This window comes from Sparus aurata, chromosome 9 (assembly GCF_900880675.1).
Source record: "Sparus aurata chromosome 9, fSpaAur1.1, whole genome shotgun sequence".
Taxonomy (NCBI): Eukaryota; Metazoa; Chordata; class Actinopteri; order Spariformes; family Sparidae; genus Sparus; species Sparus aurata.
This window is the reverse complement of record NC_044195.1, coordinates 9,417,308-9,445,303: the sequence shown is the minus strand read 5'-3', so window position 1 is coordinate 9,445,303 and position 27,996 is coordinate 9,417,308. Positions and strand designations below refer to the sequence as shown.

General features: G+C 39.2%; 1 protein-coding gene and 1 long non-coding RNA gene across 3 annotated transcripts; one reads left to right on the top strand and one right to left on the bottom strand.

Moving 5' to 3' along the window:
• On the top strand, positions 1-27,996 carry rnf17 (ring finger protein 17). Of its 2 annotated transcripts, none has more exons than XM_030427464.1 (38): positions 1-133; positions 1,575-1,690; positions 3,816-3,913; positions 4,083-4,170; positions 5,020-5,109; positions 5,244-5,347; positions 5,564-5,732; positions 6,361-6,437; positions 7,421-7,495; positions 7,715-7,998; positions 8,115-8,201; positions 8,873-9,031; positions 9,398-9,569; positions 9,901-10,042; positions 10,448-10,635; positions 10,782-10,911; positions 11,236-11,395; positions 11,921-12,036; positions 12,411-12,528; positions 12,672-12,789; positions 14,083-14,340; positions 15,020-15,167; positions 15,453-15,565; positions 16,244-16,334; positions 16,583-16,704; positions 16,975-17,158; positions 18,017-18,128; positions 18,623-18,786; positions 21,345-21,464; positions 22,017-22,097; positions 22,194-22,316; positions 22,403-22,459; positions 23,449-23,559; positions 23,798-23,921; positions 24,715-24,850; positions 25,995-26,181; positions 27,260-27,399; positions 27,763-27,996. In XM_030427464.1, the coding sequence occupies exons 1-37, from the start codon at positions 64-66 to the stop codon at positions 27,353-27,355; spliced, it is 4,788 nt and encodes a 1,595-aa protein (XP_030283324.1). In that variant the 5' UTR covers positions 1-63; the 3' UTR covers positions 27,356-27,399; positions 27,763-27,996. The 2 variants fall into 2 exon arrangements, with proteins under 2 accessions (XP_030283324.1, XP_030283323.1); XM_030427463.1 differs by having other exon boundaries at positions 10,782-10,926.
• Positions 19,706-20,165, bottom strand: LOC115587565 (uncharacterized). The gene is made up of 2 exons (XR_003985080.1): positions 19,954-20,165; positions 19,706-19,771 (listed from the first exon to the last, which is right to left on the bottom strand). It is a non-coding gene; the product is annotated as an uncharacterized LOC115587565 (long non-coding RNA).

Genomic DNA, 27,996 nt, shown 5'->3' with positions numbered 1-27,996 from the left:
ACAAGCACAAGTTACCCCACCATCGCGTGTGAAAAGAGAAAAAACATTTTCATTAAGATATTAATGATGGAAAGAGCTGAAAACTCCAGCGCTATAATTTGCAAATTATGTGGAGACCCATTCTCTCTGCCTGGTAGGATATTTCAACCCCTTTCCTTGCAGTTAACCGCTCAGTTACACCGTGTTTTAGTATAAATTAAGTCATCATTAGCTAAAACAAGTGTGCCGTCTTGCTAGCAAGTGGAAGCGGCCATGTTAACCTAAAGTTAACACATTTAACGTCTTCTTAGGTCCTTTAGAGTCTTAAAAAGTGTGTTATTATCTAAATTCAAGACTAAAGCGACTAGTTAATCATATAAATGCATATTTTTCAGGGTTTCAAAGGGTTTGACACTAAGTCTAGGAGGTGGTAATGTTAGTGACCAAAGTTAGCTTAACCATCTAAGTTAATTGCACCGATCCAAAGCGTCTCAAAATGTGATGAAGGAATGTTTTGCTAGAAAATACTCTGATAAACGACATTCAGGTTCAGTGCTACAACAAATTGGATGTGTAAGCACTGATTCAAATGATTGACTTTACAGTATTATAAAGCAGAACTGAAGCTAGTCTCTCAAAAGTTTTGTTAATTGACAACCGGGTCATTACCGTGAACCCTGCCTGTTTTGTCCTTTATGTCTGCTGGCATTGCTTACAGGAATATTACTTATGGAATTATTATTATTAATATTAATTATGTTTTTAACATGTTCTAAGTTTGTCATAGTTACTGTCAGAGCCCAACATTTATTTATTTTTTGTTCATGCTACATTTAAGAAATAAAGTGTAGTGTGAAATTGTATTATTATCATAACCATACCTTTGTTATAGGCTCCATGTTGTTGAGTTGTGTACTTACATTTCCAAATGTTTTCAATAATGTTCAAACCAGAGAAATTCACAAGGTAAATGTGCCTTTCATACAAGGACCTTATATTAAATCTGGACAACAGTGGTGTAGCCAGAGCCCAGTTCATTCACATAGTAGCCGAAGTCAACGGAAGCTGACGGAAGTTTATTTAATCAAATTCATAAATATATTGTTCTGTGAATAGTTTTCTTTCTTGTAATCGAATGCATTTTAAGTTCAATTACGTAATCTTCTAATAGATAAAGAATGAATATTTTAGATTTACCCATATCAATCAGGCTCACATTTCTAACTTTTGGGTTAAGCACCACCCACTTCCTGTTCAAGTCCATTCCCAGTACAGATACAGATAATATATTTGGTCGAACGGATACTTATCTGTAACTATTCATTAATTGTGAATCTTTGACAAAATGGCAGCAAATCTTTACATCATTATTAAATCATCTAGCAGTTGAGTCAAGAGCAGATGACCGGGTCAACCCCTTTATCTGTGCAGGAACCCTTAATGTAGCTTTGACGTTTGCTTTTAAATTAAATGGAGGTGTGTAATGACAATTCACTTTGATAACAGAGGTATACATGATATCGTCTTTTCTCATTGACACTGACACTGCATTCTTCCTGCTTGTCTACTTTGCTTGTCTTTTCTTACTTTTTTAGAGGAGGATGAAGTTGACAGCAACCTGCCTCGCGTGCTCGCATGTGGCCACATCTACTGCACATCTTGCCTGATGTCCATTCAGTGTGACAGTGTCATTAGATGTCCAGAGTGTGAGGTAAAATTACCAATGCTCATTCTCATGTAACTAGAGAGTGGAAGAACTGACGTGTTGATCAAACTTTAATAGGTTCCTGGATGATATCCACTGTGATTTATTTGATTGGTGATTTTAAAATTGTATGTATTGTATGTGTGAAGAAAAACTGGTAAATAGGTGAAGCAAGTAAATCACACATGTTTTACTGCATAACTAACCATGACCTAGTTATCAGTTTTGTCCTCAGTGTTGAGAGTTAAAACTAAGTGTTAATGAAAGCAGCCACTTGCTGCATGGGATTTAATTCAGCTGCAGTAGGAGTGAGACTAGAAATTATGCATCTGCAATGTATCCTTTAGGTTGACTGCTTTTCGGGGCTGAATGTCTGAACGGGCTAATAACTAATATCGGTCTTGACCAATTTAACAGTGCTGCAGTGAATACACTCCGTCAACTAGATTATGCAACATTATTAAATATATAGTGAGAACCAAGTTATTGCACTACATTCTTATGTATTCCATAGTACTCCAGATCCAGTGTGAGACTGTGGGGACAGAGTCTGAAATCCCCTGCAAAAGAATACGTCTCTTTGCATTAAACAGCAGCACCTTGAGCAGCTTCAGTGAAGGTTCAAAGCTGCTGGTTGTACGCCCAGGATACAGGAGATAGGTTCCAGGACTAGTTTCCTCTTAAAAATAATATCAATTTCTTTACACACTTTGATCCAAAAGTCATTAATGAGAGGGCATTCAAAAATACAATGGAAATATGAACCTTCGATAATTTTACACTTATTACAGTATTTTGAAAGCAGAGGATTGAATTTGTTACGTTTCACAGGAGTAATTTGAAGCCTATGTACAGCCTTAGGACCAAGAATTTGTTGGTGGCGAGGCACTTCTCCATGACCTAACATCTGGTCTTCCACTCCTCTGATGCATAACTGAGAACATTGGCGGCGGTTTTGGCTCTTTCTAAAGCTTTATCCTTATCGGTGAGCTCTTAGTGGAGTTGGCTGAAGTTGACCTGGCTGGGTTTTAGGTCACCATTCTCTTTCATCAGAGATTTGATCTTTCTGTCACCAAGTTCCTTTGTCATATAAAAATAATGAAAAATGTCCTCTTTATTTCTCCTGAACACTATAAAGACTATAAATAAATGAATGAATGCTGATGGTGATTTCGGAAAATCTGCTGAATGTACTGGAAAATACTTGCTTGAAATGCATCCAGCTATAAGAATGAATGATCAAGACTTTGCAGAAAAAGCTCAATTTTTCAAAGGCTGAATGGGCTAAAAAAGCTAAACATTTTCATAGCTGAACAGTTTCTATAGCTGAAAATAAAGCTGCATATTTCAAGAGACTGAAAAATAATGGGGTGAATGGTTGTTAGCTGGAGCAGTAGCAGAACCAAAGTTGAAAATTTCCCCATAAGAATGAATGGGAAAACACCTCAAACTCCTGCGAGTTTTGAAAAAATTGTAATGGTTATCGCCAAAATATTTATACAGTGAGTAACAGGACAGACATTCTTGAACTCTGTGGTGTGTTTTTTATTTCTGTAGAGTGAAAAATGAGGGCGTTAGAGCGAGAGAAAAAACAGGTACCCTTTGCTCTCCTCCAGAACTTTAGGTTCAAAATTAACATTGTGTCTTATGGAGGAGTCGCTGGAGAGCCTGTTGCTCTAGGGCTTCTACAGCCAAAAGTGTAAGTCCTACATCTGAAATACATTTTCTCCAGTTATTGCAGCTTCTCTCCACTCTAGCGGTCATGTGACCCACTCTAGCTAGGATTTGAAGATTTTCCTATTCACCTCCATTGTAAGTTGTTTTGGTAAAAGCTGATTTTTTTAAAAAAAAAGCTTGAAAAGGCAAAAAGCTGAAAAGCCCAGGGCTGAAAGAGCTTGAGAAGACTAACATTTTGGTAGTTGAACGGTTTCTCTAGCTGAACGTATGCTGAAGTTGTAGCAGAATGAAATTGCAGCATTCACACTAATTATAATCTGGGTTACCTGGTTGCTGTGGTTGGCCATTTGTTTAATCATGCGTTGCTTGTCAGATTTGTGATTAGCGTCAAGTTCACGGCTACAAATGTTCAAGTGGGAGGATGTCAGTGAACAAACAAGCCAACTCTCTGCAGGTTCAGTCAAGCATTCCTAAAGGTGGGGTGTATGGGCTGCAGGAGGACAGCAGAATCATTGGCCTCATCTATACTGCTAAAATGAACAAGATGAAAAGGTAAAGTGCAGTTTTGAATGTTAAGAAGAACCACACTACAGTCACATGTAGTTTAACAAATCTTTTGAACATCTTTTGGCCTCCTTTTTGGGTATTCAGATTGTATTGTTGATATTTAGAGAGAGCTGTGTTTCCCACTGATATAACTTTGATGTGGTATTTCCTGAAGCCTCCGGATAGAGAGATCCAAGAATCGCAAAAGGAACAAATTACCAGTTTCTACAGACAGGAATGCCAATACCATGGATATGGAGCAGGTATGTTTGGGTTACAGGTGGGGAATAAAAATTGTCATGTCAGTAGGGCTGCATCTAACGATTATTTTAGTATTTAAGTATTTTGCCCATTATTTTAGCAAGTAATCAGACTTTCATTAAATTACTTTTGCTTTATAAACAGCAATAGTAATATGCAAAAGAGAAATAAGACAGGTCTCTCAAAGTATTTGTTTTCGTTTTTTTGAAAAATCTACTTTTTAATTGCTTGATTGCAATCATGTCTGTCTCTGCAGTGTGATCTAAAACAGTTTTAAACATGTATTGGAAATAATTTGCTTCTGTTTTTGGAGTAATTGAGCAGCAATATACAGCAATATGTGTAGCTACTGTGATACATGTGTGACCCTACCTGTTGGGAAAAATAAGTGCAAATAGGTCTAATAAATATTAGAAATATAACATGTAAATAAAATATATAAATATATATTAATAGTAGCCTACTGATGTGACGGAAAAACTTCCTTTTGAGATATTGCCGACATGGACATTCCAAAGCCACCCATGGGGCAGAACCTATGCACCCTGAAAGTTTTATATATCCTGGCTCTCCTGGGAATGTCTTGGGTTCACTAGTGTAGCAACAAGTTGAGGCTTGTGAAAATGTTGTAAGGATACTCTCTAAATAGTTTTTTTTTTTTTTTTTTAAAGTGGCTAAATGAGATGTATTTGTGTTGCAGAATATTTGATCAGGGTTCAAGCTTCTGCTAAGATGCAATTATACTTTGAGTGTCCGATGACCTAAATTTGTAATCTGCCCTTATCTTAAACTCACCTAACTGGAAGGGAGGGTGTACAGTGACCTAAATTATTATGTTGTGTTTTATTCAGCCAGCTGATATCGAGAAGATTGAGCAGACTGTAGATGAGGCGTTGGCCCAGGCTGCAGAAAACCTTGCCCAGTTGGAACACATCCATGAGGTGAAAGATGATTGTAGACATTATTTAGTTCCTAACAGAAAGAATGTTGAATTTTTTCACATCAGAATGAAAAAAGAAAAAAATCTAGAAACTATTTTGTGATTGTGATTCATCTCTGCATTTCAACTGTGCAGACCCTAACAACCGGTCTGGCAGAACAGGTGAAGAGAGAGAGAGCTCGGCTTGGGATGGAGGTCATGCAAGCGACAGACAAAGCTTTACATGCTATTCAAAAGTGGTATGGACATAAAACTTTTTAAATAGATTTACTGAAGATAGTAAAAGCAGTATATTGAGATGCCATATTCACCTGGGATTTCACACAGATTGCTTTTCTCTTTAGATTATTTTATGCTCACCAAATCAGACTAGTATCAGGAATGTTGTAAGGTTTTTTTTAAGAAAGTCTTTAAAGTGATATGTATCGTGATGCCTGTAATTTTTTTCTCATCAGGAGAGATGTACAGTTGAATCAGCTGACAAAACTGGAGGCACGATTCTCCACCAGTCAAGTGCAGGTGTGCTGTGTCCAGGGGAGGATAAAGTCCCTGAACATTGCCATGCAGATGGCCAGAGAAGTCCGCCGTGTCCCTATTCTGGGGCAGTACTGCACCCTCGATAAGGTATGAAATGTTTTGCCTATACTTACATGTACATCACAACATATAATATGTTGGTTCCCTTACGGTTAGATTCCACCAGTTACGTGTCCAGTCTGGCTCTGCTCCGTCACGGCAGCCGGAGCTGATAGGTTTCACTCTATTCTATGTGTTTACTTCCACTGGCTCTGCTGCATTGCGTATCTGCTCCGCCCTATCTCCAGTAGTCTGGACCATGCTGAAGCAGATACGCAGGACTGCTATTTCTGCCAGATGCTGGAGCACTCCTCAGCAATTCAGCCGAATTCAGCATAGAGCAGACAGGAAGTCACACACCAGAACAACAACCGGTTTTTGTTTCAGACTGAGTAGCCAGCCAGTTATAGCAACTAGGGTTTTGTAAGATAGTCTGGCTATGCACGACTCTCTAACAATAGTAAAGCCTGGTTCAGTTTATTGTTTGGTAAGCAATATTTACTCAGAAATACCAAATTGTCCTTCATCCCAGAGGCATCCAGAGGAGGATTTCAGTTCATCTTTGGGATGATGTCTTGCTATAGAACTACTGATAAGTAAATGCTAATAAACTCTGGTAGCAGCTTGCACACTTAATCCCAACAATGTCCTTGTTCCTCCCGTGTGTGTGTGTCAGGTTCTGGAGACATTGCAGGATCCTGTAGATATCCAGTCCTTCGATACAAAATGCCTTACTTTGGATTCTGGAATTAGGTTTGTCACTTTTAGCCTGATGTTTATTTTATTGTTGTAATGCTTTTTGTCAGGGTCCTATGTCAGCCCTTGTTCTAACAGGTGCTATTTCACTTTTGTGGTACATACAACAGTATGGAACAACACTAAGTAAATAATACAGAACAATATACTATGATAGGGGTGTGAAGCTTTAACAAGCTCCTGATTTTATTTGATTTTCAAAATGATTTTAATAAAAATTTGTATTATTGATTAAATGAATAGAAAAGGGGGCATTATTTTCATTCTAATAGTCCAGTTTACTGTGTGCTATACCATTAATTGTGGTTCGTAACCTGCTAAAACACAATATGAAGCACAACTGTAAATTAGGATAAACATTCTGCAGCTTTTTTATTTAAAAAAAGTTAACAGCAATAATTAATGAAATAATTAATTTGAAAGCATGTATGTATGTGGATAACAAAATAAGGGGTGTGCCAATTGTGTTATCAACGTTATAAGATCAGCAGTGAGTGAGCTTTGGGTTATTTTCTTCACCATAGAGTTTGTTTAACCGGTTGAGTGCTCTGTGACTGCGGCTCTGCTCCGTTAACGTTACGTCATAACATCTTGTGACAGCATGAAAAGTTTGCATAAAGATGTGGCCTGCTTAATGTTCGTCTTGCAAAGGTACGCTTGTTGCTTGTACTGTAGATGAACTTCAAGATAGCTCTAGCATGTGTATGCTATAATCTTGATTCTTATGTGAATCGATTTTTTTTCACCCACCCCAATAGAAGTGTTAAGAATAGTTTCTCTAATGCAACAGCCACTGTGGTGGTACCACTTGTGTTCAAAGTAATTCCAAGAATAGAAAGTAGACTGAATATTTACGTTTTTGCCACTGTTTTTCTTGTGCTGTAGATGCATGAAGCATTGGAGCCTGCCCAACATTGGTTGCAGGCACTGGCTATTACCTTTTGATTTTAAAGTTGGGTATGGCTATGTTTGTGTTCTAGCTGTGTTTTCCACTCAGAAAGTGTGAATCAGGGTCTGTCACTGTCACTGAAGATGGAACACAGCGACCCAAAGTGGTGAGTTCTTCCACATCTTTCAGTGTGTCATTTTGTTAGATTTTGGTGTCAGGATGAAAACTGCCAAGAGGCTCTATCACTTTGGTTCTGGCAAAATAAAAACCTCAACAAACCAGAATCTTTGAGCACAGCATTATGTTTAAATATGTCAAATGACATTCTTCCTCTTTGTATGGCTTTTTACTCATGTGGTATCCGTGTTGTGCTGTTCACCTTTAGCTTGTCCGAGTCTCTTCCGAAAGGCCACCAGCCAGGCAACTTCCCCAGAATATCCCCCTGGCAACATTCAGAGGGCAGGCATGGCAGCTGCACCCCACCAAGTCGCCGGAAGCTTCCCACCCCACATAAACAGGACCAGGAGAGCCCTGGTTTGTCATCCCGGGGCTCCTCTCCATGCCCAAGACCTCGTCACAGGTCAAACCTTTCTCGCCACAGCTCAACCTCAGATCTTGGAACTCCAGATGTAATTATTGAGGAGCTGTTCGATGAAAGACAAGAGCGCGGTGTGTGTGTGTGTGTGTGTGTGTGAGACTTTCTCTAGAGTCGCTGTTCACTTAAATAATGTCAGATCTAATAAAGTTTAGTCCAATACAATTAAATACTTTGTATCTTTTTGCAGCCCTCCCACCCACTGGCCCTGAGCTGGCTAATGATAAGTGGCGAATCCAGAGGAGAAGGAAAAGTCTGTTTGACAATAGGAGAAATGGTACAGTAACTGACATTGATATGTCAACTGGAGCAGATACTCTGACTTATATCTTTTATATTTGTTGTCACATTGAAATAAAATGTGGGAAAAAAGATTCCAAAAATGAATTCATCTTTTCAGGTCATTTCTAGTTCATAAAATGCAATGCACATAACAAACTGAACTTTGAGTAATTTTTACCATCTCAAAGAGAATCAATGGATTCATGTGTTTTCAAAGTTTTCGTCTTCAAATCTTGTCACGTTACAGTTTGTGATACTTTTTGTCTTGACAGCTAGACAAGTTAATCTGTCAGGTGCATATTTACTGTAGAGCACTCAGTGAACACCTTCAGCTAGCGAATAATTAATTTCCTTTGTGCCTTTGTGGTGGCAAAACATTTAACATGAACCTACAGAAAATGCATACTTACTGAATTTTTCTCCTGCACATCTTCCTCCCATCATCCTTTTGTCTCTCACCTGGAAATCTCACCAAATTCTCACCTCCTTCTTCCTCACTCCCTTGTACCCTTGCTTTCATTTGACCTTCCCTGCCATCCTACCTCTTTCCCATGCAATTAAATTTTCCTATTTTTTCATCCTTCCTCTTCTCTCTTCATTCATATCACCCCTATACTATCACCTTTCTCCTCCTTCATTTTCTCTCTCCTTGCTCATCTCTCCTAGTCGTCCAGTGGGTAGTGGTAACCCATGTTGTGAATCCAAGTCACTTCTACGTCCGCTATGTGGCAGAGAAGAGGGAACACGAGATCCTATCGAAGAAGATCAACAGCTTCTCCCGCAGGGATAATTGTCACTTCACTTCCAAGGACACGGTGGAGACCGGTGTGTGGAGAAATTAGGGGAATTTTAGTTTTCAGTTTTGATTAAAGCCTTATACAAGTAGCCATGGAAGGTACTGTTGATGTCTTTGTTAGAGGTTTAAGGAAAAATCTTTGACAAATTAATGTTGAGCAAATTAGACAAGAATTTAAATGTGTGCTGCACCTGATATATTAGTTGGTCAATGTGCACTTATTTAAGAGTATTTTGATGACTGTAATGATCTATTTATTCATTATGAAATTATTATAGTGATAATAAATCAACATAGTATTATTATTACATTATTCCACTCCTTCGTTTTCTCTCCAATTTTGTTTTTCTAAGAGTGTCAATTGATTGAGTCTCTGTTTCGGCTCTCCACTTAAGGCTCCATGATCTTTGTTAAGTGGAAAGAGGAACGGTGGTGCAGGGCCAATGTGGTTGAAGTGGTGCAGAATGAATGTGTGGATGCTGTAAAATCCTGCCCGGTGTACCAGCTGGCCAGCATCCGAGTCTTCTTCCCCGACCACGGCCTCACCAAGACTATCACCATACAAAGGTACACACATGAATAGACAGAAGTTGTACATCTCAGTGTTTCCCACAGATTGAAGAATTTTTTGGTCAATCATCCTGAGTAGGGTTTTTTCACCGTCAACAATGCAAACTTTTCTATCAAGTTAAAAAGCTGTATATCAATAAAACATCTCAGCAGTGTAAAGAAATTATTCAATCAGTGTCTTTTGATACATACTGTTTGTGTGTCATAAATACTTAACGGACCAATTTTGGATGTCTAGAATGTGAAGCCTTATTTCAGTTATTCAGTAGAATATTATACACGGTTTCTGTAGTACATCTTCAACTCTTCTCTGACACCTTTTGTCCAGTGAGGAGAGGAGCACTGAGTCTTCACTGAAGGAGGTCAACAACCACCTGAGGAAGGCCAATGAGGAGATGAACATGGAGCTGGGTCACTTTGCTCCACAAGCTATCAGATGTTCACTCAAGGACCTCGTCCCCTACGACCTGGTAAGGCCACTAAATACATATACTGTAGTATCAGTTTTGCCTAAATAATGACAAAATAATTACATTTTCCTGCTTTTGTGGGATATAAAAGCATATCATGTGGAGGCCCTCAAGTTTACAAACACAAAATTAGCATGTGTGCTGTTTATGATGGATTTAGAAGGAAACACAACATTTTGAGTGGACAAATGAGCAAAACAGAAGAGTAGCCCTCCCTTTAGATAAAAATGATAGCAAGAAAATCAAATATTTACTGCAGTATACACAAAATTCTGCCTGCACTGTTTAGGCAACAGATAATTATCAAGGTTTTATTGCTTTATTTTTTATGTTATTGTTTTTATTTGTTTTGTAAAATGTATTGTCACATTGTGTGTGTGCGTGCTTGCGTGTGTGTGTGTTCAGACAAAGGGTTGGAGTGAAGAGGCACAGGTTGAATTCCAGAATATGGTTGGCTCTGCAGCAGTGGAGATGCAGCCTTTGGGTCAGGACAGAGAGTATTTGTTGGTGGACCTGAGGAAAGCTCCCATGGACCAATCCAGTGATGTACCCATCTCTGTCAGAGAGTTCCTTGTTTTTATTGAAGTGGCCAGGTACATGTGTATGTGCAAGTAGCCAGGAAAAATTCTGATAAGCAAAGGGGTATTTTGAAATTAAATGGATTAAAAATCTAATTCTAGCTGAATGTTGAGCCCCATAACTGAAGTGGCTGAACATTGGCTGTGCTCTTCCAAAAAAGGTTTTATTCTCCAGTGACGCTGGGCAGGAAGCCCCTGCTGTACTACCCTCCTGTCTATCCCAAGATGAACACAGAGCTCAATGCTGTGGTGTCCCACATCAACAATCCTGCAGACTTCTACATCCAGATGGTACTAAATATGCATGTAAATGTACAAACACACAGACACGCACACATATATATTTTAACTCCTATATAACTCCACACTCTGCGTCAATAAGAGGTCTCTGGGCGCTTTGTTTTCTCTCTATTCTGCAATAATTAAGACACTGTGCAATAACACATATATTTTGTTGTTGTTGTTGTTGCTTATATATAGTTTTTATTAGGGTAGTTTTAAAAAGAAGCTAATAAAAGTTATCCCAGATCCAACTTTTTTTGGTTTTTCTGTTTTTTTTTTCTGTTTTTTACAATTATTAATTTCTTCAATTTCTATCACTGTTTCCATCCACAGGTTGACAACATGGAATCCGTGTTACTCTCAGCCAAGCTGCAGGATTGTTACAATGCAACAGTGGCTGGGGGAGATGACCTCAGGGTCTACTGCCCTGTGATAGGACAGGCCTATGTTGCCCGCTATGATGACAAGTTGTGGTACAGAGCTCAGGTCATAGGTGAGGATGTCTGTATATGCATGTCACAGTTTAGTTTGAATACATTTCTGTTTTACAGGTGGTTATTGCAGATGTTAACATAAAAGCAAAAATCTAAATCCAGTTCAAGTTTTATAAGAATGTTCACTAGAAACGGCCTGTTTTTTTTGTTTTTTTTTGCAAAGCAGCTATTTAACAACACTTCTCGGGGATCAGTGTGCCTTGCATATATGTCAGAAGTCGGAGTGGTGTGCATTAGGGTGTGAATCTTTGGCAGTCTCAAGATTTGATTAGATTTTGATTTTTGGGTGTCCAGTCTGATTGAGAGTCAATTATTGATTCAAACAATTTTGCATGACACTCCTTTTTCCTCTTATCTTTGCATGTTTATGATGCAGATTCATCAAGTCCCAGTAAATTTGAGAAAGTTTGCACATATCCCGGAGAGAAGTTTTCACTTTCAACTCAGCTGTTTGGGTGCAGATAATAGTTGTGTGTGTGTGTGTGTGTGTGTGTGTGTGTGTGTGTCCGTCCGTCCACGAGCAGGTCATCCAGGGGGAAGAAAAGTTGAGGTGCGATATGTGGACTTTGGCAATAAGGACATTTTGTCAGTCAGCAGCTTGAGGAAGATTAAGGATGAGTTCTTTGCTCTTCCTTCCATGGTGAGAATACATCATTTTATTAATCAACTGATGTTTACTTTTTTACTTTTGTCATAAAATGAATAAATAACACAAATTCTGGTTTATATTTATTTTTATTTTTTCAGGATTTTTTAAGATTAGTTCCTGCACTGTTTCCTCATTGCAATTTTTAGACCACATTTTGATTCAATTTACATGCACTTTTTCATCTAATATCGGGGCTGACATTTTGGACATACTTTCTGAAAGATCCAACAATAGTCCTCTAAAAAGTTGGTAACTAAAATGTTGACATTTTTCTGCTTAGTAAGTTCATTATATGCACATTGTACACTGTACACTCTTGAAGACCCCGAGTTAAGTTAACAGGAAGTGTCTCTTCGGCTGTCTAGGCAATCCACTGCTGTTTGTCAGATGTGGTCCCACTCAATGGAGAGACGTGGAGTGATGTCTGCACCAACAGATTCATCAGTCTGGCTGACCAGAAACTCGTCACTATTGTGGCTACAGGTAAGTGCATTGGTGTTTGAATGCATTTTTTTTATTTTTAAAAATCTAATTAAACAAAAAAATAATAGCACTTACTTGCCACCAAAATCATATGTTGTGAACTGTGTCTTTGTTGCCATTTCCTTTTCTCTATACCCTTCTAGGAAAAGTACGCAAAACTGAGCCTCTGCCAATCAAGCTGTTTGAGAGCAGCCTGAACGGGCCAGTTGCCAACATAGCTGAGCTACTGGTTAGAGAGGAGCTGGTTCACTTCAAAGACGGGTGAGACTAAAAATAATGTTGTGAACAGTATAACACCAAGTCAGTAAAAACTACAGAGATATCAGTCTGTCCATTTAGGAAGCACAAATTATTGTGAAATAATTCCATCTGCTTTGGTGCAAATGAAGGTGATAACAGTTGCAATGGAGGGGCAAAAGCAAGACCACCCCCAAAAAGGGAATGGTTTTGCATGTGGTGGCCACAGACAATAACACTCTCTTTATCCTTCCTGATTGATTTTTCTCCAGCTTTGTGTTCCATTCTCTTTGTCACTACTGGTAGGGTGAGACATTAGCTGCAGCCCACTCAGGTTGCACATGTAATCCAACTCCTCCAAGATGGCACATTTATACATGCAGTCACAAGGAGGTCCTGGCAAAAGTGTCAAGAGTATAGAGGATATATCAGGAGACCGATCGCTACATAAGGAGAGCAGACCAGGGCCTTAGAAGGGCATCAGTGACCGCTTGACGTTCTCTGGTGGGACCTGTGCTCACAGCCCAGCACCTTGCAACGTGATTGGCATTCATGAGAGAACACCAGAATTGGCAGGTCCGTTATTGGTTCCCTGCTCTCTTTAGGGTTGAGAGCAGGTTCACACTGAACACAAGTGTCAGGCGTGACAGAGTCGGGAGACGCCATGGTGAATGTTGTGAATGCTGCCTGTAACATCATCCAGCATGACCGGTTTGGTGTCGGGTCAGTGAGGTGAGGTCTTGGGTGGCATATCCTTTGAGGGTTGCACAGACCTCAATGTCAGTCGTCAGCACCAAATATCAAGCTTCCACGTTATTACTTTAAAAGATGATTTCGTTTTCATGGAGACACAGGCAGTATGCACAGAGGGGTGGGGCTGTGTGTTTGAGACATGTGAGATACAGAGAGACTGAGGAAGAGCAAAGATAAGGTAATGCAGCCGATTGAATACGCTGCGTTAAGTACCGTTAAAAAAAACGCAATATTTGTCGATCAGTCAGTATGTGGGAAATACGGATATACATCAGTAAAGATTTTCAACTTGAATAATTCCTGCACAAGATCTGATGTGTGATTAAAATGTACCCTTTTTTTTATCTGATTGGTGATGTAATGCTGACTTTTCCTTTAGTTTTTCTAAGTTCATCTTTACCCTTCTGTTCTTTATGGTATCATATTGTCATCTTTACTCATACGCTCTTTTCCTCCACTTCTTGGTGTCACTCCTCTTTTTTTGTGTGCTATTTTAATTTTAACCTCTTTTTCCTCTCTTACTGCCCCCACTATCTCCTCTCATTCTCTCCTGCCTTTCTGCAGAGTCAAGTCCAAGGATGCCACAATCACTGGAGAGGATTCTGACATATGGGACACTCCACTCGAGCTTGGTTTGGCCCTGGAGTGTGGTGATGTTGCAAAACAAAAAGTCGGAAGAGATCAGAACGAGGAGCCGCTGGAGATTTCGCCTTTGCTGAAGCTGCCTGCCAAACTCAAAGACCTAAAAGTCAAAGTCAGCCACGTCAACTCACCAAGCAGCTTCTATGTCCAGTTCACGCAGAACGACTCTCAGTTCAAAAGGTCAGCAGACAATGGTTTAAAAGTCCTTTAAATATACCAAATACTGGTATAAAACAAAACATTTTCTTTAGCTAGTCAACCGCCAGATTTTTCTGTACTGTTGTGTAGAATGCAATCAATACTACTTTCACAAATACAATCCCTTCCACTTGCTGAAACTATTAGTCTAAGTTTCTCAGTCAATTTGTCTGTTAATCAACGATATTGCCAATCAATTAGTTAATTGAAGGAGGATTATCAAGCAACAACGTTTGCTGGTCCCAGCCTCTTATATGAAAAGGTTTACTGATTCTCTCTTTTTATGTTTATGCATTGCTATTAGGAAAAAAACAAGAGGTAACATTTTCAAATGGGTGCAGCGATTTATGTGTAATTTTAGATACTCACAAGATGTGTTCCAATCTATTTTATTTGCAGATTCAATTTAACAGATACAATCATTTTCACTGTCCTGTTTTTTACAAATGTCGAAAAAACAGTGACATTCTTTTATTTTGTGTTTTTTGCCAAATCTGTTGATGCATCCAACTCTTAAGTTTTTTTGTAGAAACTTTTAGAAGTGTATGAAAAATGTGAAACACTGTTACCAGCTCATATTCTGCGCTGTTGCCATTAGTTATGAGATCTTGCAAAACTATTGTATAGTGTTATTTCTATGATTATATATTGTGTTTTTCAGGATGTGTGAAAGGGTGAAGCAGGAGTGTGCACTGATGGAGCCCCAAGATGTGATGTGGAAGGCAGACATGTACTGCGCTGCACTCATTACCGGGGTTTGGGAGAGAGGACAGATCTGCTCTGACGTCACATCCAGCAACATTGCAGAGGTATAAAAATGCGTTTCCAAAGAGCAGCCTGCTGGTAGAGGTTGTCTTCTATTCAAATCTTTTAACAGCCATTTTATTCCAACACAGGACATTTTGAGCCAGTAAGTCAGGGTTTTGGTATTTGTGTTGTTGTTTAATGATAATAAGCTTTGAATGTTTACAGTTATGTTCCATAGTGGTGTAAATGACATTTGTTAAAGGCACTCATTAAACAATATAGTAGCTTGAAGCTTGTTTGAAATTGATAATAGTGACTGTCTCCCGGTCTCTGCTGGCTGGTAACAGGTGATGCGCTGTGACCATGGCAACACAGTGAAGCTCCATGTCAGCAACTTGCGACCGCTACCATCCTCCTTGATCGGCTCTTTTGCACTCGAGTGCACTCTAACTGACATCAGGTCACACACACACACACAGTCATATTCACACTTATGTGATCATGCACCAAGACAATATTCCTTTGTCACCCACTTGATTTATTGGCAAATTTCTATAAAAGCTTAACATTTTTCTTTTTCAGCTTTTGCATTTTACATTTAACTTTATGTATATATATTATATACTAAGTTTGTTTTTATCAATTTGATTTTCTTTTTTAAGTTTATTTATGACTTGATTTATTTCTACATATTATAAAAAAAAATGTACTTTTAATTGATATCTTTACTTTGAATTTTAATGATGACCAAAAATATCTGGATTTAGGCTGGCAAAGCATAACTCCCATCTGAGGAGAAAAATCTAATCTCAACCAGTGTAACTATATATAACAAATGCTGCTGTTAATTCATAATAATCTCACTAAATGTCTCTGTTTGATAAAAAAAAAATAAAAAAATTATTAACTTTATTTACATTGAGGGACAGCAAAGTGTATTCCTTCCAAGAAAATAAAAAAGAAATACACCATCACTGTCTAAAAAGAGAAAATACTGTTATATTAATTTAAGGTCATATCGCCCATCCTTACTTTGTATCAATTAATTTTTTTATGTTTGTTATTTTTTATCACTGTGTTTTGAACATTAGACATTTCTCACCTTGACTTCCTTCTCACTGTCTGTTCTCTCTTTCAGGCCAGCAGGAGGTCGTTCCACCTGGACGGCTACAGCCTGCGATATATTCTCCTTCTATCTGACCGGAGCATCAGCTGTTATGACCATCAAGGTTCTTCTTTGGTTTTCTCTCCTCATGCTTCTTTCTCCTTGGTCTTTTGCCAAAGTTTTGTTTGTCTACATACAGTAAATTATAAAGATGAATAACTGCTTAAGAGCTCAATAACTTTTTTTTATTATTGGTAAAATATTTCACTGCGTCTCACTCTTCAGTTTTAGCTCTCCACCTTGCTCGACCTTTCTTTTCTGCTGTGATGACCTATTTTCAGTTTTTGTCCTCCTTTCCCCCCTGTTTTCTAGGAGTTGACAGATGAGCGTCCCGTTCCCGTCATACTGTTCTGCTCCAACAAGATGGGACAGTATGTCAGCATTGCAGACTTTCTGGTCAGCGAGGGCCTCGCCCTCAGGGAAAGAAAACCAAGGTCCGTGTCACATGCATGGCAGTATGTGTTTCATTATTATTATTTGCAGGTCTCAGTATATTTTTTTCTGACTATTTCTCTTTCTTGTCAACATAATCACACCCCAGAATGCAACCAATGCAACTGTATCTTATTCTCTACTTGTTATATATACTTTTGACTGTCATTATAATCTTCAATTGGGCTTTTTTGGCCAGTGTCTTCGGTATTTTTTTGTTTTAAGCCAATGCCATTTTTTCCTTAACTATGTGTGTTTTTGCCCACTTGCAGAGAAGCTGTCACTGTAAAACCCAAAGAAACTGATGCACAGTCTCCAGTGAGCGAGGCACAAACTGATGTTTCTGATGCTGACAAAAAAACCACTTCTGTAATTCCTTTCCCATCCCCGACCCCCCCCGTCTCCACTATCAACCCTCCAAAACCAGCCCCCCGCACCGTTATGTCTGCTGAAATGGTAAGCATACAAATGACCACAGTCTGGGCAAGAAACTGTTTTGATCCACCTTGATTCCGTGTAACTACAATAATAAGCCACTGAAGCTAACCTGGTGACAATTTAATGCCGTTTTGGCATTTAATTGAGTTCCAAAGGAAATTTGAATTTTCATGAGACAAATGCTAATATACCATCTGAACTGTTTAGACCTCTAAGATCATCTGGAGGAGGTCTGCCCACTTCCTCTAGAGGCATAACTAAACACGGAGAAGCAGAATTCTGTTGTCATACAAAACTTAGTCTGCCCAGTTGTACACTGGTTATAAGTCCCACTGACTTTTTCAGTTGGTATTCTCCTCCACTTCTTCTGTCTGCATGTTGGTGTTTTCCCTCTTCAGGAAACAACATCCTCAGAGCTAGCATCTTACACGCTGAAATAGGAAAGCTACCTTAACCCTAACCTGGTCACATACGGAACAAACCTAAACAAGCTGGTAGTTGTTACATATTCTTTGGCCTCCCCACTTGCAAATTTTCCACCGAAACAGGTTCACACCAACCAAATTCTGCAGAGGCACTGCAAATGATGAATGCAGGCCTTTCTCCAACACAGGCAAAGGGCTTCTAGAAAACTTGAGGTCTGCTACACGCTCATTTCTTTTAAATCAAGCCTTGTGTCTTTTCCTAATGCGTTTTATGTCTTATGTAAAGAACACTGAATGCATAGTTCATGAAAGGTAATATTGGAATAAACTTGGACTGCCTTGACATGTAAAGATGGGCATTTGAGAGACACCTTGACTAGAATATATACGGAATATAACCAACAACATAAAGTAATCATAGATTTATTATTGGTCCTGTGTGTTTGCACAGGTGAAGACTCAGTTGTATCAACCCCCAGAGCTGCCATGCCTCGGTCACATCCAGTTAAGTGTTTCTGCCATCGGAGAAGACGGACTCATTTACATCAGAACACAGAATGCAGGTGCACGTGAGAGCGCATCGTCACTGAGCTAATGCTGACACTGACTCATTTATTTTGATACTACAAACCTTTGTATTCTAACCTTTCATCTTTATCATAGACATTTTTCGAAACATAATCTGTCTATCTTACAGTCCTGCAAAAAAACGAATATAAAACATGAGGAACAGTGAATAATGTCTACCTGTATGTGTAAAACAAAGCAACAACAAGAGGTTTCGGCCTCCCATATTTCTTAGTCATGACAAAAGCCGACATTCTCTTGAAAGAATAAGATATTAATGATAGCTCACAACTCTTTTGCTTTATTTATTTTGACTGCAAATGTATTAAACAGACGGAATTAAAAATGACAAAAGACTTGTATCTGCTCTGAAATCACACAGTCTTTTCTATTATGTTGACTCAGATGTTTCAATTGGGGACGAAAATTGCAGATGAGAGGAGGATTTAAAAAATAATTGTTTTGTTCGTATGTGTTTGGTGTGTGCCAGACTGTCAGCTGGAGCAGCTTCGGGAGAGGATTAATCAGAGTATGAAGACATTGCCCAGACAGAAGCCTTACACCTGGAAGTCAGTTCTTGGCTGCGCCGTCATCGGACCAGATATGTTCTGGTATCGCGGACAGCTGCTGGAGGTGCAGGGAGGACATGTAAAGGTCAGAAGACACACATGTTTTGTGGTTTTGAAGACTTGTCTTATATCATTGAAAGTGTATTTACAACCAGTTACAATAAAACGCCACAGACAAATTTATAAATGTTTCATCTTAAGAGACAACAGCCTTTTTCAGACAGCAAAGGAGGTGAAACCAAGAGAGTTGTGGCTGGCAGTGGGTGGAGGATTTTGTGTAGGATTCAGTGGAATCTCAAAGTGTGGTTTCAGATCGCAACCAACTAGACATCACTCAGCTTACATTGGCCAATAAAAATGGGAAAGGCCCTCCTTAGAGTGTGTGGTTTGTCCATTCTGGTCTGCTTTAGAAACATGGTTCAACATGGCGGACTTCATTAAAGATTACAGGGTTTCCTCCAGGATTTTTTTAAACCGTGGGGGAGGTCTGCCCGAGTGGAAGAGGGGTGGTGACGACGACGACGGCAACATGAATTTTGAAGTGTGAAATTATGACTATTTCAAACTGAATGTTTTTCTAAATACATTATTTACTATAGGGTTTCCGGTACATGACTTGAAAATAGGATCTTGCAGTATCACTTGGCCAAAACAACAAACACAACAACAACAAATTAAAGATATAAGTTAAATAACTAAACTAGTCTATACTGAATATCTCAACCTCCTTCTCTGCCTCTCCTCTTTTCTCTCCTCCACTCACCTCCTGCACTACTTCTGCCTGTGCTCTTATCTAATATAATATTGGGAAGTGTTAAATTCGTTCACATCACCAATACCACGCAGGTAATGTTAGGAATATTTGAATATTACACTTATCATGGTACACATCATTATCATTTCTATTGACTTGAGGGAATAACATCACGACAATAAGTCAAGAACATTGAGCCTCTCCTTTATGTAAGGTTACCTGACTCTCTTCCTCTGGAACCTTTCTCTTCTTTTGAAAATAGTTTAATATACTCATCTGAAAATGTAACCAGAAAAGAGTCATGGCAGAAAATTACCTGGCCATGGTGGCAGGTAGTCGAGTGGGTAGAGCGCATTCCACAAACACAGTGGACCCTGGTTCGAATCCGGCCGGAGGACCTGTACTGCATGTCACACCCCCATCTCTCTCCCCTTTCTGATCTATCCACTGTCAAATAAAGGGGTCTATGCCTCAAAAGAATCTAAAAAAGAAAATTACCTGGGCATTACCTAAGCTAACGTTATGTCGTGCTGTTCAAAACGTGTATCTGAAACGTAACAGGTTTCCTCTATCAATAGAAAATTAAGTTTTACAGTTAAAATTAATCTACAACAAAATAATATCTCTCTCTACGGTATAACCAAAGACTCGACATGCTTTATTAGGCCTAAAGTAATCTCTCTTTAACAAGTGTCAATGGTACAAAAATAAAATAAGAATAAGAATCTCTCTGAAATAATGATAGAAATAATGCGTATCCTGTATTAACCAATCAGTAACACATTTATCAGGATTTTTTCTGTAGCCTAATCCATCTATACATTAGGGTCGTTTTCACTGGTTTGAACAAAACTGTATATATAGGCCTATAAAAATATATAACCTAGCTTAGGTACCTTTCTTTCACCCTTTTCTCTCCCTCCACGTCAGACTGTTGTCTCTACTCTCTTCGTCTTTCGCGCGCCGCAGCTAGACAGGCAGGTGGTGACTCCGGTGTTGGTTTTTCAAAATAAGGGTAGGCTATTTGCAGTGTAGCGTCACATTTCACGAAAAAACACCATGTTTTGTGCCAAAATCACATTTCATACAATAATTTACATTAATATAAACATAAAACAACATAGAAACAAGGTTTAAAAAAAAAAAAACATTATTCTGAAGGTGTGGCGGCTTTTATTTTGCCGTAGCGGTGCACCACAATCAATTACATGTAGAGGAAACCTTGGATTACCCAGACCCTCTGTAGATACAAAAGAGTCATCCTAAGTTCAACGATTCTTATTTTCAGTTGATGACACACTAAAGAAAGCGTAATTATCAATATTATAATCCATTTCTACCTCTTAATCTCCAGAAACTCTCTATACTGAACCTTTAAGATGAAGTTTGTCTGGCTACACTTTTACCCTGTATTATACTTATCAGTAAATGATAGACTCAGTGTCAGCACTTCTCAGCACACTCAGCGCACCATGGAACTGCTGCTGAACGTACGTCAGCCCGGCACTCAGTCACACTGGACGGCAGTAAGGGAGGTTGTGCCACAGTTTTGTTCAAAAGCAGTACAGCCAACTTTCTGACATTCAGCACTGGAGATGACAACAGAAATACAGAACAGCCTGTACACTCAAGTCCACTGCCCTCCATTCTCATGACCTTTCTCTCCTTCTGTCTCAGGTTTGCTGTACGGTTTATGGCTTTGTGACTCGCTTTATATACATTTCAAAGCCTGCCATGTTGATGCTCCTGCATTTCTCTTTGTAGAATGTTCCAAAAAAAAAAAAATGCAGTGATTTGACTGACAAAATGCAAGTAGACTCTGGGGTCAAGTTTGATGAGGCAGTTCTATCTCTGACATGGTTGATCATCTTTTGTTCGCATGGTTCCAGGTACAATATGTGGACTATGGCTTGGTGGAGAACATCCCAGTGGTCCATGTGTACCCTAAGCTGCTGTTTGAAGATGTTCCTCAGCTGTGTATGCCCTGCCAGCTGCACGGCCTCAACCCTGTAAGAGTCTGTGTGTGTCTGTCTACAAGCGCTTTTCAGTCTTCAGAGATTGGAACTGAATCTCTAAAATGATATTTGATATTTTTCTTAATATGGATCTAACAGAATGTTTATATCATGAATTTGTTTTTAGTTTTATTGTATGACCAATTTTAAGGCATTGAAGTTGATTTTATTTTTAAAAATATAATTATTTATATAATCAGAATCAGCAACAACCATGAAAATTGTTGATTTTTTTTTTTTATCAATAGACAAATAAAAGTACTTTCCCTTCTTCCCTCCATTCCCACTACACACTAAAACTTGTAATCACTGGGCTCAAGTATGAATATACTTTAAAATGAATGTACCAGCTAAACATTTTGTTACATTTTGGCTTCAATCTGTGAAACCCATTGGTAAACTGACTTGTGTTTGATATTAAGCTACGTAGCCACATAAGATTGTTCTGATTGTAAACATTTGATTTGAATGAGGAAACTGATTTCTCTTTGGTCATATGTCTATCTCATCTTTTCTTTTTTTCCCTTTTTTCCTCCGTCTCTTCAGGTTGGTGGTAAGTGGCAGGGGGATGCCGTGTTTTTGCTGAGGGAGATTTTGCTGAACCGCTGTGTAGACATACAAGTCATGGTAAGTTACACTTGAATACATATAAATGGTTGTTTTACACATTAACTGCTGTGAATCCAGAGATATTGGCTATAAGTGTGCATGTGTGTGTGGTAGGAGCTGCCAACTGACCCAAGGGGACCCCTCAAGGTTGAGCTCTTCCTGGATGGGCTGAGCCTCAGCAGGATCCTCTGTCACTACGAACACGCCTCCTTGGACCTGACTGTCTCAGCACAGAAGGTCTGAGATTTGATTTGTGTTGGTTTCTGTTTCCCAAGATGAAGCTTGTCTGCCATACTCAACTCAGGAATATCTGTGTCTTTCAGGAGGGACACTCACTGATGTCTCCTGCCTTCCTGGATGATTGGGACATTGACACTGAGGTATTTTATTTTTAAAACAATGGGAGTAGTTCTGAGGAAACTGAGAACACCCAACATGGCAGCCTTTTGAGTATACGTGACATAAATTTCCTCCCCACACACAGAAAAAAAGCAACCTTCTCCAGCAAACAGGCTCAGAGATGTGAATATTTTCAAGCGTTAAGAGAGCTGAAGTAAGCAAGTAGTTGGTGAGCAAAGTAGAACATTAAGCAGCTCAAAACTCAGATATATTTCTAAGTTCGAGACTGAACCACAGCTGAAAGATCTGTTCAAAACAAAGACATGGGATGCTCATGTTGCTCTATGTCTGCTGTTTATCAAAGTAGGCAGGTGTTTGCAAACAGCTTTTCCTTGAACGTGTGGGAATTAAGTGACACTATTCTCAAACTGTGGTATGAGTACCAATGTTGGTATGCTCCCTCTGTCTAGTGGTATGCAGAGGAATCCCAGGTATGTTTTTTACTTAAAACATATCAGTTTGAATGAAATGGTACAGAATTTTGAATTACAATACTAAAATAGTAAGGTAATTAATATAAATGTAGTCTGTCCTGTAATTTTTTAGCTACAGACTGCTACCTAGCCATGTTTAGGCACTTTTCCCACACATATATTATCCATGATAATTAAAAGCTGAACTCAAACTGTGATGGCAAGATAGTATGCATCGGTAAAATGTGATGAGCACTAGTATTTAACCACTAGAGACGTAGGTCAAAACAGAAACCATCAGGAAAAGAAGTGAAGGACAAGGAAGAAAATATTTAAAGCAGCACTTTCAATACTGAAGTTTACGACAGCGACAGCATGAATGCTAGCAGCTCATACTGGTGGTGTTTGGAGAGCCTGATATTTGAGGTGCTACATGGCTTGAAAAGTTTGTGTCTTTCCGCCCTTTGATGGCCAAAAATCACTGAAACATTTCAGGTTGTAAGTTTTCTTTAGCAGACATTGCAGGGTAAGTAAATGTAAGACTGATGTGTCTGCAGGGTCTGAGGGGCCCAGAGGAGCCGATGCTGGGGCCCTTTATCGCCCCAAAACTACCACAGAAGGGACAGCAGTTTGAAGTCAGAGTCAAGCACCTGTTGACCCCTAACGAGGTAGCTACTGAGCACACAGATCACATTATGTATAAAATAACTGATGTAAACATAGTTGCATCAATGAACTAACAAATTCAAATAAAGATGACAAGACTGTTTAAATAACCTACAACTAAGACGTACAAGTACTTTCATCATTCATTATTGTTGATGTTAAGTCAGTTATTAACTCCAAATGAAGCTAAACTGATGTTTAAGCTGATAATACAGATAATCCTGTGTGTCTGTCCTGTAGCTCTTCCTGTGGCCTCTGGTGGGAACAGCTGAGATGGAGGTGGATGGAAAGACTTTGGCTGATGCTCTCGACAGAATCAATGCAAACATCAGCAGTCTGCCACAACTCACCAACTTCCCTCCTGGTAACATTTCACTGTGTTCACTGCCTATGTTTCTAGCCACAAACACAAAAAATCTTTAAAAAAAACACTTTGTTATCATTAACTGGTCTTCAAATTTTAGATTTATCAGAAAAGTACACACATATTTAACTGTACCTGCTGGATCTCTGAAGAATCAACTGTGATCGAAACATTGGCAGGTATTTAATTTGTATAATGTCAATGCACAGGTGTTAAGCTTTTTATCAAATGTTACAGTGGTGTTGCACCTTTAAATGATGTGCATAAACATACCCTCCTTTCTCTGCAGTCATCTTGACACTAATACCACGTTAACGCTGAAATTAGCATGTATATGCAGGTTTGTCATCACAAACATGCTGGAAAAACAGGGAACGCAAAAAAAAACGTAAACTTGTTTGAAAAGGTCTTAATTAAGAATTTTCTGAATTCAAGACCACACAGAATCCACTGACAACAGTTACTTTTGACTGAACGATGTTTTACTGCTGCTTGACAGAGACGAATGGAAAGACATTAACAAGCCAGCAGCCTTAACTTCAACACATCACAATATCGCACCTAAATCAGCGTGTTCACCCGCGTGTAGTGTTCACATCACAGCTGAGCCGAGCCTGTGACCACTGCAGGGTTACTTTATGTAGGAATGATCCGGATAATACACTCTCAAATTGCACACAAAAGCCAGATGTTAGCATGTGTTAGTGGGTTTTTGAGCAGTGTGAAAGGAGTATAGGTCATGTTCTATTGTGTATGTGTTGCTGAGAATCACTATTATATTTGTGGTTTCCAGGCAGTCCATGTCTGGCAGAGTACAGTGATGGGCAATACTACCGTGCAAAGCTGATCAAGTTCACCAGCGTGGAGCCCGTCAAGATCCTGGTCCGACATGTCGACTTTGGCTCTGACGACATTTTGCCCCCCAGCAAGTATGAGCTACACACTGCAGGAGTTCAGATGTATTCAAACAAAAGACAGGACTGAACTTTAATCTACACTGAATGAACAACTACACTAAGACTGAGTTGCACTAAGGATTTATTTTCAAATGATCAAGTCATGGTTTAACTCCAATTTAAAAGTGGAGATGTTTCTCAGTCTCATTCTCAATAAGGGCCCTGAAAACCTGTCAGGGAGCTGAACAGTCCAGTCTGTCCATTGTCTTTTTTTTTCTAAAAAAAGAAGTTTAAGAAGTAGCTTAATCTTAGTTGGTGCAACCCAGTCTTACTGGCTGGACACAATGGATGCGTGTGCAGCACTGCTGCGTTTCGTTACCTTTGCTTTCCATTGCCACGTTCTTCTCACACGCGTGTCAATTGTGGCTGCTACGGTTTCACGATCTAGACATTGAGAGTCTTGCCCTTTTCTACAGCATCACGCTCGCAGTTCTCGGCAAAAAACTAACTGAAAACGACCTGCAGACAGTCATCTGGACATCATGCCAGCATTTCACTACAGTTTTAGTGTCTGTATGTGTAGAATATGTCACTGACATGAAGAGAATACACAAAACAGGTGAGGGGCAGTTTCTTTACTATGAACTGTCTCTCTCCGTTGCTGTCTCTCGTCCGTAGTGATGAAAAATGCTGCAAAAAACAAGTTGTGACCAACATTGAGTGGCCATTGAGTTGCTTATTTACGCATCCAGCAGTTAGTGAGCAACATACTCGTCTGAATTTGTGTTTCTGGTAAATTGTTAGGATTCAAATATCGATTAAAGTTGTGATTTGTGATAGTAAGAAAACCATTGTCATCTCAGGATAGTGAAAATCTCTATCATGACAACACAGTATCGTATTGCATACATGTATGCAGCATGTGTTCATATGAGCTTCCACAGGTCAATAAAAAGTCTCTTGAATGACTTCTTGTTGGAGATGATTTGAGACCATATGATTCTGCGTAAAAGTGAATTGTTCTCAGTAGTTCAGTGTATGTGTTTGCATAAATATCCTTAGAGTTTAAGAGCTTGTTATTTGGATTCATGTTCCATTAAAGCCCTTGAATGTAGCTGGTGTACAGGTGTTCTGGTTACATTGCTGTGTTTTTGGATATTCTGTTACTTCCTGATAGGATTCGTCAGATGCCGGCTGAGCTGCTGAGATTTCCAGCGCGGGCGCTCAAGGTCAAAGTGGCCGGCTTCAAGGCTCCGAGCGTCAACAGAGAGAAAGAAGTGCTGCCCTACAGTCCAGCCTGGAGTGTGAAGGCTGCAAGGGAAATGATCGAGCTGTTACACAGCAACATCACAGCTTCAGTTGTGGTAAGAACAACACAACATGTTTTTAAAATTAAGAAAAATATAAATGTATGTTTCACTGTCATTTGATAGACCTGAGGAGATAAACAAAAGTTATATTTACATTCAGTGTAACTCACCAAAATGCATCATCTTAATCTTGTTAATGATAATGTTATACATGAATTTCCCTCCTCTTTTCCCTACCTTTTTCTTGTGTGTTTGTTTTTGTTTACATGCAGTCATCTTCTTTACTGCCTTTGCTGGCACATCACTGCGTCTCTTGGCATGTTGTTGCCATCGTTAGATCAGTGGAATACTGTGCAACTGTTTTATCACTTGCGTACACATGTGTTATCAACATTTAAAAAATGGCAGATTCATAAAACTAGTGATGCTCTAATTCATTTCCTTCCTTTCCTTTTTGGGTTTCCAACTATATATACTGCTAACCCTGCATGGATGTGTTGATTGCTGTTATTGTTGTATGGTCTGGTTCAGGTAAATAAGGATTATTTTAAAGATGGTTAAAGTGCAGCCACTTTTTTAACACAACAGTTTAAAACAGCAGTGCAACAGCAGGTTAAATAAATCTAGGAATAAATAATTCCCTTAAAACATACTCACGGAAGTTGTTTGCTTGCAGCAGTGCACTTTGAAGGTCAAATGTTGATTTTGATACTGTGGCCACCCAATAGGCAGATTCAGCAAAAACATGAGGCACATGTCGGAGGTCCAAATGTCAGTAGTAAAGCTGATTGCCTGCACGCCTTTCAGCTTACATGAAATGTGTTCCCTCACTGTCTCATAAAGTTTTGGGAGAGCAGTTTCTTCATGCTCGTTTGCTTGCTGCATGTTAAAATGCTTTATGATACCCCTTTTCCACTGGTCAAAAGTCCCACTTAAACCTGCTAATATCAGGTTTTTGTGTGCGATGGGAATGTGTAAACTTTTTACACCTGGGTCAGTTTAATCTGCAGGAGACACAGGTTTTCATGACCTCGGCTCAGCTGTGATCTAAACTTAAGACCAGGGCGAACATGCTGCTGACTTTCTTTTGTAAGCATCTCACCACCTTCATATGTCATTCCTGTCTGTTCAGGCTCGGAACCCAGAGCTCACAGTGCTGCTGTACGACGAGGACGGAGAGTTGGTCCATCTGCCTCTGGTCAACAGTGGACTGGCTGAGCTCGCGTGAAGCAGAGTGGAGAGGAGCTCCTCAACCCACAGGGTTCAGTTCATGTATGTTTTCAGATTTACTTCAGATATTACTATTAAAAAGACATTTAGACAGAGTGCTTTTTAAGTTTTGGTATCTCTGAATTTCAATTCAGTTTTATTTGTTAAAGCTTAAATTTAATCCTCTTACTCACTTTATGTCCTCATATTTGTCACTTTGAAAAGATAAATCACTGCTCATATATTACCAACATTGTGACTGAATGGCATCAAGACTAAATATAGCTGCGGAGAAATAATTTTTAAAAATGTTGGTAAATGCAACAGACCTTTTTTCAATTGATCTTAATAAAAAGTAAGCATAGAAACAGTAGTTTAACAAATTTGAGCCGCAATTAATAAGTTCCCTGTTTTGTCTTTCTCCAGGTTTAGGCGCTGACGTCCTGTATAGTAAACATCTTGATTTCGTTCTGTTTGGCTGTCTGACTGCTGTTGTTGCAGAGTTTAGAGTAGTCTGTACTTTCAGTGTTCCTGTAGAGCAGTGATTTAGTTGAAGTTTGGCTGTTTTGTGTTTGGCTGAGCGCTTTGTTTTCCAGTCATGTGACTCATGTGAGACAGACTTATCTGTATGAAGCTTCTGATTAAAGTCTTCCAATGCTC